This window comes from Medicago sativa, chromosome 4, assembly GCF_051527215.1.
Source record: "Medicago sativa cultivar Bolivia chromosome 4, Bolivia_mono, whole genome shotgun sequence".
NCBI lineage: Eukaryota > Viridiplantae > Streptophyta > Magnoliopsida > Fabales > Fabaceae > Medicago > Medicago sativa.
The window spans coordinates 82910982-82929982 of NC_140752.1; the positions used below are offsets into that span (position 1 = coordinate 82910982).

A 19001-nucleotide genomic window follows, 5' to 3' on the forward strand; every position below is an offset into this window, starting at 1 on the left:
CCTTAAATTATTCAAAAATTTATATCAATAACGGTTTTGGCCCGTGTATTATAATTATTATAAATTTTGTATCAACGATAACATGTCCTGTGTATCAGTATTAGTTTAGTTAGTGACAACTTAACCCGTGCATTTAAGTTAATTCGGAAATAGGATAACTGCAAACTTTTCAAGTGCATGTTAACTTAGTTTAATCAATGTCAACGTTTTAATGCATTTTATTAATGACAGTTTGTGTCATGCATGATAGTTCTATTTATATTTATCATTCACAAATCTTTGTCCCGTATTTTATATATTTATCATTCACAAATCTTGATTCCCCGTGTGTTTTTTATAGTTATGGATAACAATATGTAGTTTTTGACTTCTACATTTGATTTTACCCTTAAATTATTCTAAAATTTGTAGATAAAACATGACCCGTGTATTATAATTATTATAAACTTTGTATCAACGATGACATGTCCTATGTATCATTTTCAAAAAAAAAAAACATGTCTCGTGTATCAGCATCAGTTTAGTCAGTGACAACTTAACTCGTGCATTTAAGTTAATTCTGAAATAGGATCACTAAAAACTTTTCAAGTGCATGATAATTTAGCTTAATCAATGTCAACATTTTAGTGCATTTTATTAATGACAGTTTGTCTCATGTATAATAGTTTTATTTAATTGATGCCAACTTCTCTCATTCATTTTAGTAATTTCTGAAACTTTAGTATATACCCACCTTATCCCTTTCTTACATTGTGTAGACTTTTTTATATTGTATAGATTTTTAGCAACGACAATTTTTCAAGTGTATAATAATTATCGACTTATATAATTTTATAACATGTTTGCTAAATTATCATGTGCATGATAATCATTTTAAAATTTATCAATGACAAAATGTTCTATGTATAAGTGTTATTTTTAATTATTTATGATCGATAACTATTTAAGTTAATGCATTTTAATTATTTACGAAATTTAGTCAATGTCCACTTCCGTTCATTTTAGTTGATGATGATTTAATATAATTTTTGAAATACATCTCCCTTTTTAATTTTGACTAAGTGATCACAACCATTGATTAAGAGTACCAATAATATTTAGAGTTGAATGGTGGTGATTTGATAATCCAAAATAATTTTGCACATACAACCAATTAAAGTATTTTTTGTTTTGTTAAGATAACCTGTTAAAACATTTAGAATTGACATATGAATTAATGTTTTTAATTTACGTGGCAATTCAAAATGTTTTAATTGATTGTGTGTACAAAATTAATTAACTCTAATTGTAAATACTCATATCATCAGTTTGTTAAAAATTAGTTTAGTTAAAATACTCTATCATTCTTGATATTGGTAAAAGTTAGTTTAGTCATTGACGACTTATCTCATGCATTTGAGTTAATTCTGAAATTTTATTAGTAAAAATTTGTCAAGTACATGACAATTTAATTTAATCAATGTCAACTTCTCCTGAGCATTTAGTCAATGTCCACTTAACCCGTGCATTTTAGTCCATGAGGGTTCAATATTATTGTAGAATTGAAGTTAAGCGATATTCTAAATTGTAGAAATATTTTAGTGGAAACAATTTTTTTGATCAATAACAAATTGTACTACTCTACTATCGCCATTTTCATCCAAATGACCTTCTTTACTTATATTATGTAGAGTTTTTACATATAGATAGATTTTTAAATAAAATAATAAGTATTTTAAATATTATATATATAGTTTGTTCTTAAAAATCATATTTTGGAAGAAAAAAAATTATGAACATTTGTAGTTAAACATACACACATATTGGTTTCTACTTTTTACAAATTATATTTCGAATATATATAAAACCATATTTTTTTAAGCTTAATTATACATATATGTATATATCAACGATTTTTTTTTGAAGTAGTGTAAATTACGTGATGCTAGTTAAGACTCCATATTATTTTTCATGTATATAAAAATCCATGTATTATTTTTTGAAGTAGTATAAATTACGTGATAGTTCTATTTAATTGATGTCAACTTCTCTCATGCGTTTTAGTAATTTCTGAAACTTTAGTATATACCCACTTATAGTACACATTTTAGTTGATAAGGGTTCAATATCATTAAAGAACGTAGTGCGGCAGTAAGGGTTAATTATTGTCAGTATAGTAAACCATGTATGGTACACGTTAATACTTTGTGCTCACATTCCACTTATAGTACACGTTTTAGTTGATGATGAGTCTATATTTAGTCTATTTTTATGCATTATTTAGTTTAGTTTTATTTAGATTTGAATTTATTTTATTGCAATAATATTTCCTTTTTGAATCTTTTTACTACAATTGCATATTTTATATTTCAGGAACGAATATATGATGGAAGGTGTCTTGGAGCAAAAGAAAGGAGTCTGGAGCTGATTTGGAGCAAAAATACGAAAGATTCGGAACAAAAATATAGAGCCCCCAAGTCAGAAGCTTGGCACGGCCCGTGCTAAGGTTGGCACGGCCGTGCCACCTCTCTGGATAACTTTTGCTGCTTTTGCTTTAGGCCCAAGTTACCCTGTTGTAGTTTTACCGAATAGCCCTTATAGTTGCTTAGATTTTAAGTCAATTGTAAAGCTATAAATAGAGTAGCTCTCCATCATAAACATTCATCTTTTGTTCTTGGAATAAAAGTTCACTTTTATATTATTGTTCTTTTACTTTATTGCTTTCTCTCTTCTTCCCCCATGTCTACAATGAACGTTAGTGAGTAGACTTCTTTGTCTTGGGATTGTTGGATAAGTCTAATGACGTAATCCGGATCAAGCCAAGCCTTAAACCCTAATTATATGTTACCTTAATTTCTTATCTAAATTCACCGTTTTAACATGAATTAATTATTATCAAACTGTGGAAGCGAACGCGGAGGGTTTGATAATGGTTAATTCATCATCACAAATATCAATTCATAAAGCGAACGCGGAGCTTTGATATTCGAACAAGTGAATTTAGACAAGGTTTGCGAAACATGAGAATAGTCTAGCAAACCTTGGGACACATAAAGTTTCGACCTTCAAGGGTCCCAAAGGCAATCACCCATGAGAATAGGTGTGGTTGTTGGAGGGATACACTCACTGACTTCGAGAGAAGCTTTGATATGCTAAAGAGAAACTTGTCCTTAGAAATTAAGAATAACATAGAATTATAAAGTTTAAGGCTTGCTTGTGAAAAGATTCGTTATTATGATGAACCAATGATCCTAAGGCTCTTTTATTATTATTGTTATTTACCTTCAGCAATTAACCCCCTATTTTATAATCTTTCTCCTCTTCTAATCATTCTCTAAAAAGTTAATTGAATTCACAACTCCCTAGCGGAACGATACTCTTTCTTACTACTATTACTTCGATAGGCCGTGCACTTGCGGTTTAGCCCTATCAGTTGATAAGGGTTCAATATCATTGGTGGTGTCTGAGGTTCGAACTCCGAACTTTGCATATATTATGCATTTATCCTTACCAACAGAGCTAAACCCACGGGGACAAAGAGACAACACAAAGTAAAAAAACTTAATTTAAGAGTTAATGACTTATTTATTTTATTGTAAAAATTAGTAGCCACACACATTCCTCTTTTCTTTCAATTGTCACGTGATTCACTTTTACAGATTCCTCTTTGCTCATCTTCTTGCTTCTTCCAAAACACTAATTTTCATTTATATTTTTCTTTTATCTCTCTTCTCTTAACACAACAAACCAGAAGCTCTCTTCTCTCTCCCACCATCACTATTGTAGCTTTGCATGCCAACAGTTCTACCTTTATTTTTCAACGCCATCTCAACCATTGTTCTTCTCTCATCAAGATTTACCTTACTCACTTAATAGATTGTCATACCATAATTTCTATGTTGGAGATCCGCCTCTTTCCGATTTGGTTAAGTAATTTTTTTTTTTGACAACCATTTGGTTAAGTAATTTATTCATCTTCTTTTGTATTTATCTTTAGATTTGGTTAAGTTTCTTGTTTTTTCCCTAAGTGTGTTATCTGTGGTTTGATTTTTCTTTATCTTTTCTCTTTTTGAGTTTTATTTTCTTTTCAAATCTGTCTTTTCTTACATGCTTCTCTACATTTTTGTTGAATTTCTGTGTGAAATTTATTCTTTGTACATGGGCAAATAATACCATTGAGAGCTTAAGCATTAATATTCTTTGTTTATTTAGCAATAAAATCCAACAAAAATCCTCTTACAATATGTGGGCTTGCTTAGTACGCTAATGTGAAGTTTTTTTTTAATGCTGAAAATTTAAAAAAGAATTGATATTTAAAAGAAGAAAAATAATAATGAACTACAATACTTGAAATAAGCTGCCATAGATCTATGCACCTAAGGCACCTAACTCTACTTTCATAGATCTCTTAATACTCAGACCAAAGGCGTTACTAATATCTATGGCTTTTTCTCTCCATTCGTTCATCCAACATTTCCTCCAAACAAAAGCTCAACTATTCAATTATTTATGTTTAGTATTCAATTGATTAAGGAACGAAGCATTGAGTTAACTCTCTTCCCCGTCATTTATTTATACATGTAGTTTGTTATTTTTGTAGATCAATTCATCTGTTTTAGCTATTTTCAAATCGGCAAAATTCCTTTTTGTACTGCAAATAAAAAACAGACCTTTTTAGCTATTAGTATCAGATATGAAAACATCCCAAATCCCTTTTTTTTAGAACCTTCTTTACTGCAAATTCCTTGAAGAACTTTTTAAAGGTAATTATTTGTACATGCAAAAATCATACCAGAATTTTTTTTTACCACATAAGTTCTTCATTTTTTGTCGAATTTTAATTTTTTTTAGTAAAAATGGAGAATTTTCTGTGTATCTAAGAAGGTTTTTTTTTTTAATGGGGTGGTGTCTGACAAGACTCAATAAACTTCAGACGGGTCTTTATCGGTAATTTGTGAGTGGTTACTGGTAGTATGTAAAAAGCATTGGTTTGCATTGTTAGTTGAGTGGGAGAGGATGAATACATGAAACTAAACAACTATATTTTTTATTCAATCTGAAGGAGGCTATAGGATCCGTATTTGTTCTATTAGTTAGTCATAGATCTATGAGATTTCTAGCTTAAGAACATCAAGTTCCAGAATTGGATTGGTTACATTATTTCTTTGTTTATAGTTTGCTGATGAGACAAGAACTCCATTCAACTTTCCTGCAATAACATTTGTAGATCAAAAAATTGCCGTCGAAGATAAATACAAATAATGAAGATTAGTAAAAGGAGGAGAGGTACATGTTAGATAATGAAAAGTTCTTCTCCACAAATAATTTCTGATAAATTCATAAGTTGGTTCTTCTCCATCTTCTCCACAAATAAGTTGGTTCCTTTTATATTCAATGATTCTTCCATAAAAACATAACAGACAAGATTGCTACTTCTTTTGATCTTTATTTTCTCGTGCTTTTTTCCTTCTTACTCTTCCATGGTGATATTGATCATCTTCATTTCTTGTCTATTTATCTGTCCAACAAACAAAGGAAATATTGTTGTGCAAGAACATCAATATATTTGAAGAAGATTGAGTATTGTGTAAAACTTTATTATAGATCTGTATTAATCTATTTATTATAGTTTGGATGTGAATGATTTTTGGTATTTGCCATGTTATGCAGCTGAAGAAAAAAGTAAACTCAGTTTAATATGATGATATGAAGGACATAAAAAAAAATGAAGACAATTTTACAAAGGAAAAAGAGTTCACCTTACCCATGTTCTTTTATGGGTCTTCGTCAAAGAAAAAAGTGAACATTTCCTGCAAAATAAGAAAAGAAAATGAAGATTAGAAAAATGGAGAAGATGATGAAATATAGATAAGGGTGAGAGAAAGAAGAAGAAAGTTGTGAGAGTATTGAATCTTATATAAAAGTATGTTAGATAATTGATTTAGTTTGAATTTGAATTTCAAATTTTAGAGCCCAAAGTATGGAAGTGGGAACTTTTTAATTGTACTTTCTCTGACATTAAATTTTTCACTTCTTTTGTTTACCGAAAAAGTGTTTGTATGTAGTTGGCATGTGATGACTGCAAGCTGGTATGGGAAGGGGTAACTTTAAAACATGTGCTTATAAAGTGAACCAACCAATTTTGTTCCAGTTACATGACATAAGTTGAGTTTAGTGATGTCATCTATAAAGAAACGTGAGAGAATAGACTGATTTTACCCCTTCTTTTTGCAGGTTTACATAGAAAGGGATAAGGACATTAAAGGGTTTTCCACAACATAATAATCTAATAGACAGATTTTACCCCTGATTCTTTTGGTTTTACATAGAAAGGGATAAGGACATTAAAGTGTTTTCCACAACATACTCTTTTCTTATATTAAAGGAGATTATATTTTTTTTTTAAGGATCATACTATTATTTTAGTCACGCCAAAAAAACTATTTCTACATTCACCTATGTTTTATTTGACATAACACAAGAAATAAATTATTTCCTTTTTTTGAGGCAAGAAAACTCTTTCGTAGTGAAGGAAAGGTAAAGGGTTATGGGTTGATTGTCTCATGAGTCCATTAAACGCCACGATGACAACACTGCGGTAGTTCCGTGAGGTGCTCTTCTTTTACTGGATTGTATACCAAAATTTCACATAAAAGTTGCTGAATTCATACGCCTAATAAAACAGCTATTGAATTTATGATACGATTATTGATTATTATTAATTAGTTAATAGAGCCACGAGAATTTGTTTCACAAATTTGTGTATATAGCTTTGAATATTGAGTGCTCTCATTTTTGTTTTATTAGCATAATCTTCCGTTAGATAGTGTATTAATCAAAACCTAACATGCCTATAGTCATGCCATTCTCACAATTATATTTAGTTACGAAATCCGTTGAAATTTCGTCTTCACGAATATATCATCATACTAATTCTTAAAGTATTTATATAATCATCAAACTATCTATACTATGTATAAAGAAAACAACAATTTTCAACTTTTTAAAAAATGCCTTCAATTTTCAATATAAATAATACATGTAACAAATATATAAGAATAAATTTAAATATTAAAAAAAGTAACAAACACGATATGAATATATATATATATATATATATATATATATATATATATGTGGTTTTATTTCCTTCATCATTTAAAAAGTGTACCAAACTAGATAAGTATATTAATATCACTTTTTCATTATCCCAATTATACCTTTAAAGAACTTTTTTTATAATAAAGATTGTTGTTGGTGATATTATAAAAAAAGAATTTATATTATATTTTTTTGTTATATTGTTGGTGTCATTAAAATATACAATATTAATTTGGTTTGTTATAACTTCAAATCAACAAATATTTATATTTTAAATTTTAATCAAAATCAAAATTTTCATAAAAAAATACCGTTCATAATTTTCAAACGTTAACACAATAAAATGAGCGGAAAACGGGCACTCACGTGCCCGTTTGTATTTCATAAAATAAATAAATTGACGACAACTTATTCAGAAATTTGCATATCATTAATAATTTAATCAATTTCGTGATGGTTTTTTTATTTGAAATTGGAAAATAAAGGAATTTATAAACTGCACGATAGAATATGCTTTGATGGATACGTAGGTTTTGGGAAATGAAGCACGTGAAGGCGCACTACGTGCCACGTCACCATTCATTCATTCATTCAAGTTCACGCTGCGTAAGTTACAACATAACAGAGCGTGTTGCAAACTTGCTACATGATGAGCGCGTAGTAATGACCAGCGTACTATGTTGACATCATGGGTGGGGTAACAAAGAGACCATAATTGTCTGTAGCCATTTATTTGCTCAATTAGCATTCACTTTAATCATAGCCGTTGGATCAAAATCAAACGATTTTTATTAAATAAATAAATAAAAAATTGGACCGTTTAACATCAATCCACGCGAACAAAAAATGAGAATAGAGAATAATGTTTGATAACAAAGCTAGCGAGGGGAAAAACGATTTGGATTTTTTGCTGTAATGAATCATGGTAGTTCAATTTTGAATCAATGGTCGAGTCTTGTAATTATGACGTCATAAATTGGATTGTTCAGTATCAAGTACTATGGTCGAAATGGTTTGTGTGATGATATAAATGAATCATCTGATCTCAAATCAACGGACGATATTGTTTAATGGATCAAATTGTGTGAATTTGCTATCATAGACAATCATCTAGGTCAAGGGAAGGGAAGGGTGTAGCGTAGAAATGACTGGAACATGATCTTTCTGTAACACCCACCACTCTTCCTCTACCAATTTCCCTCTCGATTCCTTCGCCTTTACTTTCGATCCTTTTGCAACAACAGAACCTTATTCTTCTCTTTCTCTTTCTCTTTCTCTCTTTTTTAAATTCGCTTCATTTTCTTCCATTTTCACCTTTTCTCAATTCCCTCTACCAATCACCTGGTACGACCATTACATCTCTAATTCATTCTATCGCTTTTCAATTTTCAATTTTTCTATCTGTAACACAATAACATTCTTAAATTTTGATAACCCTTAATTTTTCCCCAATTTTTTCACTGAAATTCGAGTAAAAATCAATACCCAGTTGAGGTAAATTGTCGAATTAACTTAAAAATTGAAACTTTCTATCGTTTGCCTTTGTTTAATCGGGTTTTAAGCAGATGGGCATCTTTGTTTTGTCCACATTTGTTTCTGTTTGATTTAGATTATTTTTTAATTTGGAAATTATTTTAATTTATAATTTATATATAATATAATATTAGGTTGTTGATTGGATCTAAGATTGATGGATGAAGCTTAATAACATATGCTTGTTATCTTTCTTTTTGATGATAACATGTGTTTGTAATCTTAGCTTCATGTTATGGTTAATATTATATTATGAATTATTAATCTGTGAATCTTACTTTGTTAGTTGTCTTTGCTTGTTGTTGCTCCTTTTGCATCTAGCCACGTTGTTTCCTTTGACCGACTTATGTGAATCTTAAACTAATATTTTCTACCTTGTTGTTCTGTTTATTTATTGCCAGATGCACTCTGATCTTTACAACTGAATTGTTGAATTCATAACTCTAATTGCTAGCTGGTGAGTTTTACCTTATCCTTTCAATTGTAATGTTTTGTTGCATTAGTATATAACATGATTTGTTTACATCAGTCAAGAAAATGAGACTCTTTTGTTAGCAGAATGCCGCTATTTCGAGCAACTTCCTTTTGCTTTGTTTAATGTTTGCATTACATTGAATACTAAGTCCATTGTGTAGTGTGTACTCTTCGTCGTCTGTATGCCCACTAGTTAGTATTAGTATTAGCCTGTTTTGATTTCGTTACCAGTATGAGTTATACAAACAAAATAGTGACGTGGTTTTTTGTTAGTTCAATTCCAAGTTTACCACATTATTGTGTTGGTTTGATACTCAACTAGTTTGTTTCTTTCCCTTACCACATTTATGATTTTAACAGATTAGATGTTCTGAAATAATTTTGTGGTAAGAGAAACTTTGCTTAAATGAATTTTGTAATATTACATTGCACCTGTTCAGTAGATCTAAGTTTACTGTAAGAGTAATTGATATATGCTCTTATGTGGATTTCTATCGTGGTAGTTATAACCTGTGTTATCATGCACTCACGAACCTCTGAGTTGTTTTCGAAGTGTATCAATACTTCTGCAATAGGAAAATGAAACGTGGTTTTATATTATGACTGCATCTGTGATTTAAAGTGATTAGACCTATGCAATTTTCACTGTCCACATCTGCCATTTCTTTACTCTTTTTGTGATGGGGAGTCTGTCTCATCTGTGTAGTGCCTTTTTGATACGAAGAACAGGACAATTTTAACAATGACAATTTTTAACACGTGAGTTTCAATGCTGCGAATGTGATGATAGAACCCTGACCTTTTTAGCGACGTGCTTTTTCCCATAGTATGCCCTATGTGTAATGCATCTATCCATTTATTATTAGCACTTTTTAATATAATCATTAAAGATGGCTAAGTGAGGAGGAGTGGGAGGGATGCATTTTAGATTGGTGTATATAGATTGACAATCATATGAACAAGTACCTATGTTTCTATAACAATCTGTTCTTTTGTCATTGTATAATAAATAACTGGGTAAACTGGATTTTTGGCTACTATTTTTAAATTGTTTGATGGAAGGTTCAAAGAATATGGTGAGAATGGGGCATCTTCCTGCAAGTCCTGGCATACTTAAATGCGAAGAAAACAGTTGAAACCCAAGCAAGGAGTCACCGTCTTAGGTTCTTTGTTTCACATCATAATTGAAGTAATACCTTGATGAGGTCTGAAAATTTGATAAATTATTTAATGTTTGTGTGTGTTGTCAAAGATGAGTACGTTACAGCAGATGAGTGGTCACACAACTAGATAAAATTAGAACGTAAGATTAGAGAGATAGTTGGAGCTACACCAATTTGGAAACAATTGGAGTCTCGTCTTTAGGTGGCTTGTTCATGAACATGTTTGGAGAAGACAGTCAGTCAGCCGCATTACGAATGAGGTTACAATTACGTTAAAGGAAGTTATAAGCCAAACTGTTAAGAAGGATTTGGATTTAAATGTCCTCTATTTAGATACAATCCATGTACTCGACTCTACTTATAGTAGGAATAGGCCGACTGTGATTTTTTTCTTCTTTGATTGTTCATAGGCACTGATTAAATTGTTTTGTCAGTAATAATTGTAGAACTATTAGAGTGCACTGGTGCAATAAACTTGTGAAGTAAAATTGGTTATGAATAGTTTGGACATCTTTTGGAGTGACGAATTTAGGTACATTTTTGGGAGCCGATTATTTCTGCACATAGTTGTTTCTTTTTCTCTTCTTCAGAAGCTCTATCAGGATGCTGCTAAAATAAGTGAATATCTTCTTTTGCTCTCTCTCTCTCTCTCTCTCTCTCTCTAATATAATATATTTTTTCTTTTTAAAAAGTTGAAGGCATTTGACTTGATGTTGCAAAAGGTTGGCCCGTTTCACTGCAGAAAAATGGATAAATGCATGTCTGTAGAATGTGTATAAAAATGATGTTTTCTGTTCATCATTGTTTTGCTTTGTTAAAAATTGAATTCCTATTTTGTCTGCATCTTTTATTTTTTGTGGAGGATGGTTTTTTAATCGGTCAACATTTAACCTCTAGTTTCTTAAGTAAATTAAGTTTCTCATCACACTCGAGCATCGTGAGATTTTTTTTAAAATATTTGTGCAACTTTTGCGAATGGTTTTTTGTTATTTTTTAAAAGTGATTTGTCAGTCTAGTGTCTGAACTCTCCCAGTTAGCATAAATCATATATGTAAATGTGATGGTAGTTCCACAATATGATATTTAGATCCCTGAAATCAGAGTATTCTTTTTAACAGGTTTGTGGTTTAAATTCCAGGTTCTGTTGGTATTTTGAAAAATGGCAAAAGGAAGCAGGGGACGATACAGGGTTGCTTCTCGTCAGTACAGACTGGCTCCATACCCACTGGCTCGTTGCAAAAGGGATACTTGTGAGGATATGTGTCACAAGAAATGCTCTAAAGTACTAGATAAGAAAGAGTGTGAAAATGTAACATGTTCTGTGTGCATGGAGTATCCGCACAATGCTGTTCTTCTTCTTTGTTCTTCTCATGACAAGGGTTGCCGTCCCTATATGTGTGGAACCAGCCTTCGGCATTCCAACTGCCTTGATCAGTACAAGAAAGCTTACACTAAAGTAGTTTCAGCACGTAATGGACAGCCTGGGGATGGTTCAATTGATAATCCATTCATGTTCCATGATTCAAACTCACCTCATGAGAAGAATGAAGTTACCGAACTTGCTTGCCCCCTATGTAGGGGTCAGGTTAAAGGTTGGACTGTTGTGGAACCTGTGCGAGACTTTCTCAACGAAAAGAAAAGAAGTTGCATGCAGGATAACTGCTCGTTTGTCGGTAACTATAAGGAGTTGAAGAAGCATGTGCGGGCAGAGCATCCTTCAGCACGTCCAAGGACGGTAGATCCTGATCATGAGCAGAAATGGAGATGGCTCGAGTGGGAGCGTGAACGAGAAGATGTTATCAGCACAGTGACATCAGCCATACCGGGGGCAGTGGTTTTTGGAGATTATGTTATAGAAGGTCGTCATAACAATGACTTCGATACGGATGATGAGGAGGGTGTTCATGAAGCAGGCAATGCAGAAAGAAATGGGAGATTTGAGATGGGTATGGAGGCTATGAATTTCTTCCTCCTGTTACATGCGGTTCGGCAGGGGAATGATCTCAGCAGCTTTAGTAGACGGATGAGGCCTGAGCTGGACCTCGATATGTTAGCCGATCAAAATGAGGATCAGAATGAGGACGGTGAGATGGATGTGGATGGCGACAATGATGATGATGGAAGTTACAATGAAGGCAATGATGATGGCGTGTCCCTGGTTAGCCGACTTCGGCGGCAGGATGGTGGCAGAGTTCTGTTGAATCGTTCCGGTAGGAGGCGTAGGCGTAGAGAAACACAAGCAACGATGGGAGGAAGTGGGTGATTGATCATACTTGTAGCAGGAGGTTGGAAAGGGGCAAGTTTCTTAGGTATATATTAGATCAGAAAATTTAGCATCATTTAGTGGTTGCTTTAATAACATTTGAAAGGTTTTTCTTTCCCAACAAGAAAAATCAAAAGATGGGCATTTTTATTTGTTTATCTTGTTGTAATTCTGTACATGTACATTCCTACCTTCCTCCTACAGTCTTTATTGCTTTTGCACATTACAATTGTGAATTCACTTATGTAAAACATTTGATTGTATGAAAATCTTCGGCAAGAATTTGATTGCCATGTACGGGGCAAATTGATTTCTCCCATGATTGAACAGTTGCAAAATGGCTATTTCAGCTATATTAATAAACCAGGAATTCTGGGTTGCAAATTGTGTCATAATAAGTGCTTCTACCACTAAATTATCTTGCACTAATTTATTAAAAATCACATCCTTTGGATTTACCAATCTCGATGGGGAAAAACACCGTCATTTTTCCTTCTTATGTCTGGATGGATAAATCTGGACATGGTGAATCCGGATGAGTGTGGTATTTAAGAAATCATGGGGGCGGAAAAGGGGCTCAAAAAAATTGTTTTCTAATGTTTTGGCTCATTAATTTTTATTCTTCCAGTAACGAATTCTGTATTTTGCGAAATTGCTTATGATCTAGATTAATAATGTTTCAATCTCTTCACTGACGTTGTCATTGCAATGATTCTACAATATCAACTACTTTGTTACATGCTAATTGTCTACTTTCAACCAACTGCAACATTATCATTTACATGTAACCTTCACTTCAAAGCAAATCGTAGTGATAAGTGATTTCAATGTCAGAATGGGGTGGACTCTGGTGGATTAGATCTGTTATATCCTTCAATGGATTAGCAGTTAGTGTTTGTTCGTACATTTCGTGAAGGAAACTCTAGTACTGATTGACTTCGCTGAATTGAGAGCTTTCGCTTGTTCAAGAGCTCAGAGTGTTTTCTGCTTGTCCTTCTCTCTTGTTTAGTATTGACACTGTCACATTTTCCAAACACTCTTTAGTACTATATAGGTGGACAAGATCACATAACTGTGAAATTTAAAATACAATGATAGTGTAGCAAAATTCTGTAAGAAAAAAAGTCCGCATAAGAATGAGATTGCATTTCTGTTTCTATTGGATTGTTTCCTTAAGATTTTATAAGCAGACGTGTCACTAAATGTTAAATGTACACCAACAATTGGAATGTACCTCTACATTTTTTCATTTTTTTTTTTAATAAAAGTACCTTTCTTATCTTTCTTCTTTACACACTCACATTTTCATTTTTTATTCTGTAAACTTCAAATTTATATAGTAATGTTTTTTTTATGTCATAAACTTACATAAAAAAAATATCAAGGGTACACACTCGGTATTATTAGAGTATCGTTCAATTGATAAAAGGTTGTAGGGATATTTGATATATCATAGACGTAAGTTCAAACCCACACCACAGGAATCTTTGAAATAAAAAAATCGCATTTATACGATTACATTTAACAATTTTGCTTCTAATTGATGTTCATAGATTAAGATCTGCTTACCAATAGGGCTTTATGTCTTAATTATGAATCATTCATCTACAATGATAGTTATGATATTTTATGTTGTTATTCAAGAATCTTGAAAACTAGATATGATTTGTCTTTTGTCTTTTGTTTTTGGCATAATCATAATGTGGATTTGTGATATTGGTAAGGCTGTATCTGACTATGCTTCTTTAGAGCACTTTATATAGGTAGCGTGATCCACCGGTATAGATTCACATGACGTTTGATTCAACAACTATGTTATTTGCAGATAATAAATCCAGGCTACTTTGCTGTGTTAAATTTGGCAAAAAAAGAAAGAACTGAGTTTTATAATCATTTTACTTAATAACTTATTAGCTCTTTTATGACGAACTTTTTAATTTCATTACATGTTGTTTCCTCTATTTATAACTCATTTACCTCGGAACTTTAAAATACAATTTATGTATTATTATTTTGAGTCTAGGAATCTAAAGGAGAGATTGAAAATGAGTGATCTTAAAATGGAGGGATCAATTTCGTAAACAAGTGAAAATTAGAGAACCAAAATTGCAATTAAACTTTGACTAAACATATAGTACTCCTTCCGTTTCAAAATGAGTGTCGCTTTAGGCTTTGGCACACAAATTAAGAAATGGAATGAAATAATCATTGGATACAACGCTTTTACTAAACTGTCCTTACTTTATTAGAAAAAGACAAACTTAAAGTTGCATTGAAAATTGTGTGAGAGAAAAGTTTGAGAGGGTAAAGTTGGAAGAAAAAAATTAAAGTTGTATTGGAAATGTAAAGCGACATTCATTTTGAAACAAATTTTTTTGGCTAAAGTGACACTCATTTTAAAACGGAGGGAGTATAATTGATAAAATAATAATTCATGTCAGCTCAAAACTTTAAAATGACAAATAATCGAGAATCAAAATATAATTATTGATGTCTTGAAGAAACTAGTCAAAGAAAAAATAAATGAAAAATATTTATGAAAAAGCATAAGATTCAACATATATATATATATATATATATATATATATATAGGGTCTTGCTACAATAGACCCACTCCTTTTTATGAAGGAGTATTTTAGCATGTAGCACCTTTTCATTTAGACCAAAATGTCCCAAGCTTTGCTTTTTAAAACAATTAAAACTGAAGGATAGATTTGTAACTTAGGCTGAGTAATTACTGCTACTGGCCCACACACCTCTCTCTTTCGTCGGTTTGCTTATCTTCAACATTTAATTTATTCTGCAATTCTTTAGTGGACTTCGTCTTCCTCTCTTTGTAATCTCTATAATTCTTGCCCATGGAAGAAAACAAGCAGGTGCATATAATTTATTTGGACATTCTCGGTTTCATTCACCTCGCCAACACTGAAGCTCCCATTATCTTTTTCTTATCTAACATAACATGTTTGTTTGTTTCTATATTCCTAAAATTGAAAATGCCAAATTATTTGTGTCTTTGAAGATGAAAGTATCTTTTACAACGAATGATATTGAAGTGACGAAATGAAAAGAGGAACTATCAGCCCTTGCTGTGACGAAAAAAGACGAGACGTTGTTCGGTACGGCAATCCGATGTTGAGTACGCTGGACTCCAAATGAGGCGATCTTTCGGCTGAACCCTCGTCGGAACGCTGGACTCCACACGACTGATAAAATTGGATGAAGCATAAGAAAAGGAAAACTCAGAGAGTGAAAATAGCTTCGATGAAAGAGAGAATCAGTGTGAGAGAGAGGTGTGTGGGCCAGTAGCAGTAATTAGTCAGCCTAAGTTACAAATCTGTCCTTCAGTTTTAATTGTTTTAAAAAGCAAAGCTTGGGGCATTTTGGTCTAAATGAAAAGGTGCTGCATGCTAAAATACTCCTTCATATATATATATATATATATATATATATATATATATATATATATATATATATATATGGGTTATGTTACAAGCCACCCTTTGGTGGTGTCTTTTATCAAGTCACACCTCAAGGTGTGATTTTCACTTTTTAATTATAACTTTGATAAAAGACACCTTCATAAAAAGTAGTTGGTGTTTTTTAACAAATGCTCATAGAGTAACTTGATAAAAGACACCTTCATAAAAGGTGAAGCCAATTCTTCACCGTTAAAAACAGAGGCACTAGGGCAAAGGGGAATTTCAGAAAGAAGCAAGAAACATATCCAGAGAGAGGGCAGCATGGTAGTGTTTGAGTGAATTAATTTCAACCGTAAGATCAAACTAAATTGAAGGTTGAGATTTGGTGTCAACGAATTCGTTGACACCAGGTGTCAACGGATCCTGACTCATATATATATATATATTATCGATGACTCTAAAGGTTATACTTTTGAATAAATGTCTTTTATTTTATTTGTTTCATGAGATCTTGGCACCATGAGTCATGACTAATGGGAATAATGTAAGATCACATAGATTAAGACCAAAAAAAAAAAAAAAAGTAAGATCACATAGATGGCTCGTTTGAGGGATGAAATCTACAAAACGTCCATTCCCCTATCTTAAATGACACTTGCAAAAATAATTAATGTATTGGTAACTATTAAGCAAAAAAACTTAAATAAAAAAGTATCCATAATTACAAATCTCTTTTTTTTAAAGCAAATTATGAGTCTCTTTTAAAATATTTGTTTGTCTCTAAGGGTGTGTTTGTTTCAAGTTTACCAAATTTATTTTCAGGAATAACATTTCTTGAAATATAAAGATGGGAATTTTATTCCAAGGTATTTAGAAAAAATATGTTTGGTTAACTTTATAATATTCCTAGGAACCATAAAAATAGGGATTATAATAGGCAACTACATAAGAATTTATACTCATCTCCATCGGTTATAAGAATTTATACTCATCTCCATCGGTTATTTCCACCATTTTCTTTGGGAATTTTTTTCTATTCCCAGGAACATTTTTATACCCGGGAATAAAAAATTTAGTAAACTTGTAACAAACATAGGCATATACATTCCTATCATTTTATTCCCATGAATCAATAAATATAACTTGAAACAAACACACCATAAATATAAGATTTTAGGCAAATTTTAAGTGTACCATTACTCTTTTTTCTAATATATTGACACTAACAATTTGCTTTGAAATATATAAAGCCAACGGTGAATGCACTTATTCACAAAAGTAAGAGAAATGCTAACAAATGTTTTAAAGGTAATTTGGTTCTAAAGGCAACTGTTAAAAATTTTGAAGAAATTTTTTCATCTTAAAAATGCTATATTCAACGCATTGAAACTTCAAAAAATAATTTTTTATAGATAAAATTGTATGGCCTATTTTTACTATCGTATCAAACTATAAAAAAAATGGAACCATTGGAGTTCGAACTCAAAAACAAACCTTGCGCACTTCGCCATATTGATTGTAGTGGTATTTAAATGGAAATTAGATATATCACTTCATAAGTAGTAGTATACTTGTTTTTTTTTAGGACTTGTTTGTTTTTTCTATCTTTTTTCTATGGGAGATGCTATTGATCGCGATGTAACAAATAACGAAATCATCCCGAAAGAAGCCATTAGATTTGTCAATTGAATAAATACATGAGTAGATGAAAGTTAATGAGCCCCACTTCCCATGCATGATTTGCCGTGATAATTTTGGGATCAAGTCTCTTGCTATACATATCATTACCCTTTTTCTCTTTCCTAAAAGACTAACTACGATCATCATCTATTCATTGTTGATTATATTACTCTTTTAAATTTTAAGCGGTAAATATTAGAATTTGTTAAATAATTTTTTAGTTTGTAAACCGCTATGCCGTATTTTTTTTAAGGATATTATTGTTTTTATAATATTCTAAATAATATTGTATAAAAGAACATTTAAACGAAGATATTTTGAAGGACTAAAAAAATGTGCGACATTTTTATGTGAAAAAAAAGTGTGAAAGTTTTTAGGCTAGAAACGTTTGCACTCTCTGACTCAGAGGCTTGGATCCACCACAATCAACAATTATCTTTACAAGGAATCCATATTCACATGGGAGATACAAACGTATTGATGAAATTTAATTTCTTGAGAGATCAAGTTAGAAATGGTAAATTTGAGCTGACCTACCGCAATACATATGAGCATATTGGAGACGTGTTTACCATATCTCTGAAGTTTGACAGATTTAAAAAGCTAAGAGAAAGGCTTACTCTTGTATGTGTGTGAGATTGAATTAAAGGTGAATGTTATAGAAGTAATTCAATCTAGTTTGTATGGTGTAATTAATCATATGAAGTGTATTAGGGCCGTGTGAGTTCATAAGTTATGTGATCCCATTAACAAACAATATATAGTGTAATCACATATTGAATAATACAATCAATTCCAAGTGAAATCCATTTATGTAATTGAGTGAAATAGAGTTTATCATCTCCAACACTCATTAATTACACTATAAAATTTTCTTAGTGAGTACAAAGTGGTGAGAGGTCTTAAAGATAGAGACGGAGATCAGAGAGTATTAAAAAAGGATTACGGCTTCTCCGATGCAGGAGATCGTAATTAACATTTTCTTAATATATTTATTTTTTAATTTATAAAATTTAAGGTGAGAGGATGGTGCCACAATCTAAAATAAAGAAGACTTTAGATTTCAAAGAATACTCACAAACGGACTTACATTTACTACCTTGTAAAGACTCAAACCAGATTTAAAATCGAAGCCTCAAGAAATACTTATATGGTTATAAGCCTAAATAAAAATCTTTTAAGCACACACATAACAATACTTTTTATTTAATTATTTTAAAAAAATACACATTTTTTTTTTAATTTTTTTTTTCAAGTTCTGTGAATGTGACTAAATCATTTATATTTATGGTTGTGACCACCCAAGTGTTCCTCTTATTTCTCTACTCCCCCTTTCTCAACAGTTAAATCATGCTTGAAATTTTAAATTATGTTTAAATTCATGCT

At 31.5% G+C, this 19001-nt stretch overlaps 1 protein-coding gene and 2 long non-coding RNA genes across 7 annotated transcripts; 2 read left to right on the forward strand and 1 right to left on the reverse strand.

Annotated features, from left to right (window-relative positions):
* Positions 1 to 4814: 4814 nt before the first annotated feature.
* On the reverse strand, positions 4815 to 5694 carry LOC146932762 (uncharacterized). The gene is made up of 2 exons (XR_015007256.1): positions 5270 to 5694; positions 4815 to 5188 (listed from the first exon to the last, which is right to left on the reverse strand). It is a non-coding gene; the product is annotated as an uncharacterized LOC146932762 (long non-coding RNA).
* Positions 5153 to 5854, forward strand: LOC146932763 (uncharacterized). Its single transcript, XR_015007255.1, has 2 exons — positions 5153 to 5265; positions 5650 to 5854. It is a non-coding gene; the product is annotated as an uncharacterized LOC146932763 (long non-coding RNA).
* A 2397-nt stretch (positions 5855 to 8251) lies between these two features.
* Positions 8252 to 12897, forward strand: LOC146932764 (zinc finger/BTB domain protein, putative (DUF1644)). 5 transcript variants are annotated; one of them, XM_085704518.1, is made up of 3 exons: positions 8252 to 8574; positions 9015 to 9070; positions 11369 to 12897. In XM_085704518.1, exon 3 carries the CDS (start codon positions 11410 to 11412, stop codon positions 12511 to 12513), a length of 1104 nt encoding a protein of 367 aa, XP_085560644.1. In that variant the 5' UTR covers positions 8252 to 8574; positions 9015 to 9070; positions 11369 to 11409; the 3' UTR covers positions 12514 to 12897. The 5 variants fall into 5 exon arrangements, with proteins under 5 accessions (XP_085560644.1, XP_085560641.1, XP_085560643.1 ...); XM_085704515.1 differs by having other exon boundaries at positions 11389 to 12897; XM_085704517.1 differs by having other exon boundaries at positions 8252 to 8424; positions 10150 to 12897.
* Positions 12898 to 19001: the final 6104 nt, after the last annotated feature.